Source organism: Contarinia nasturtii, unplaced genomic scaffold (assembly GCF_009176525.2).
Source record: "Contarinia nasturtii isolate CC-2019 unplaced genomic scaffold, AAFC_CNas_1.1 Cnas_scaffold_5724, whole genome shotgun sequence".
NCBI lineage: Eukaryota > Metazoa > Arthropoda > Insecta > Diptera > Cecidomyiidae > Contarinia > Contarinia nasturtii.
In genome coordinates, this window is record NW_022202993.1 from 512 (window position 1) to 2,938 (window position 2,427).

Below are 2,427 nucleotides of genomic sequence, written 5' to 3' on the forward strand. Positions count from 1 at the left end.
TTAGTTCATGACTAACTAATAGGGTGGGTCGATAGAGGATGTCAAGATGAGAAACTTTTGTTCTAAGAATTTTTTCCACGTCACCAAAATCACTTACCAGTAATGCTCCCATAGTGTTACTCACCGATTGAACTGGGGATGGTTGCCCTGTTTAGAATACTAGCCGGCCTCCGCTCGCTTCGCTCGCTCGGCTAGGCATGTTATTATAATTCCTATCTCTGAAATTACTATCTCTATAGATTTTGACTTTATTAAATTTTGTTCATTCAATATTAATATCAATTTTAAGTCATGGACCATGTTGTCCGACCTCAATAGCCGTATTAAATTTTGTTAGACCATGATGTACCATGTTGTCCCACATCAATAACCGTGTTAAATATTGTTAATATTGTTAGGCCATGATGTACCATGATTTCCAACTTCATTTACCGTGTTAAATCGTGTTAGACCATGATGTACCATGTTGTCCCACATCAATAACCGCGTTAAATGTTGTTAGGCCATGATGTTCCATGATTTCCAACCTCATTTACCGTGTTAAATGTTGTTAGACCATGATGTTCCATGATTTCCCACCTCATTTACCGTGTTAAATCGTGTTGGACCATAGTGTACCATGTTGTCCCACCTCAATAACCGTGTTAAATCGTGTTAGAACATGATGTACCATGATTTTCCACCTCAATAACCGTGTTAAATGTTGTTAGGCCATGATTTACCATGTTGTCCGACCTCAATAACCGTGATAAATGTTGTTTGGCCATGATGTTCCATGATTTCCAACCTCATTTACCGTGTTAAATCGTGTTAGACTATGATGGACCATGCTTCTGACCTCATTTACCGTGTTAAAAGATGTTAAAAGTTGTTAAAACATGATAACGGTGATAAAACGTTTTAACTCATATTAGACAACGATGGCTGTTAAACCACCTTCAAAAGTACCCCTCTCCCATAATTTTGGGCCGAGGAATCCGAATTTGATCATGAAATTTACAAATTTTGACATCGCCCATGCAAATATTTGAAAAATAAAAATCGACCGTGATGGAGTAGTCCAATTTGGTCCAAAACCTCATGGTGACCTAGATCTCGGTCCAAAGTATAAGGGTGTAAAGTTTGGTTCAGATCGGTTGAAAATTGTGAGAGGAGTTAAGGACAAAAGAATGGCATTTCGTTTTTATAATATAGATTACATTCAAGCGTTCAAGAAAAAAAAATGCAGAAAATTTAATGAAAGCATCTACGATATTGTGTATTTTTTATTTGCATTTCAAAATAATTTATTGCATTTATTTTCAATCATGAAACTTAACGCGCACATATTGAGTTTTTCTCACAATTGTGTGATGTGGGAGGGAATCTGTCAATATCATATGACAGATGTTTTGTTTGTTATTATCTCACTTTCTTAGAAATACTCCTCGTATCGTAGGTTGACGTTCAATAAGGACTTTAAACTTTTATTTTATACCCAAATAGTACATCGTTTATTTGATACGTGATAATAAAAAAATACAATGAATATTGAAGAATCATTTATTGTACTCGATGAAACTCCATCCATGTTGCAGTATAGTGTTTTGGATAGCGTGGATATTGTTGAGGATCTAAAACATAAGTTTCATGAAACATCTACAAAACCAAATCATACATCAAAAAATGATTCATGCAAATCATCTCTATCACATGAAACACCACCACCACCAAAAACATCAACATTGGCTCAGCTCTTTCTTTTAGGTGACATCGATTGTGATAAGATAAAGGTAAAAAATTGAAATAAATAATGATAATCTATAAATATATCTATTTTGGTTATAAATTTTCACAAACAGAGTTACTTACCAAGCCTTGGCATTATTAATTCAAATCAAAAAGAAGAAGTAAAAAAATTGGAAAATCTTATCAAAGAGCGCAATGATTTGAAAGGTAAAATAATAATTATTTAAATTTCATTTTATTCAAATTACTTTTTCATTCAATGTATACCTCTTAGATGCTCTAAAACGCACAAATGCAACAATGAAAGAACAGCATTCTATTGTTAACAATTGGCAGAATGATGTGAAAATTTTGAAAGAAAATCATGAGAAAGAACTGAACAAATTTAGGAATATAAATGATGAAGTTAGTATTTTAATTTTTCCATCAAAATGCTTTATAATTTTTCTTTAGTTATTTCAGCAAAATTACGATCTGCAGACAAAAGTAGCTGAATTAGCAGAGGTAAACTTCCATTACTCTACACTTCCTGTTCCATTACTTATTGATACATTTCTATTTTTTCCATTCTTTTCTTCTGATCAACTCTAGGTAGCTGCTGATTTGAGTTGCAAGACGTGTATACAAAGTGAAAAAGAACAATGTTCCTCAGGAAAGAAAGAACGATTTGAAGAGCAGACACGAAAAGAGGGTAATCAC

At 33.4% G+C, this 2,427-nt stretch overlaps 1 protein-coding gene across 1 annotated transcript; it reads left to right on the forward strand.

The window, feature by feature from the left end:
- Window positions 1-1,324: 1,324 nt before the first annotated feature.
- LOC116351551 lies at window positions 1,325-2,419 on the forward strand (the record flags this gene model as incomplete). The annotated part of the gene is made up of 5 exons (XM_031783675.1): window positions 1,325-1,772; window positions 1,842-1,935; window positions 2,003-2,133; window positions 2,182-2,232; window positions 2,320-2,419. Coding segments are annotated over exons 1-5 (625 nt in total), but the record flags the coding sequence as incomplete, so codon positions are not given.
- Window positions 2,420-2,427: the final 8 nt, after the last annotated feature.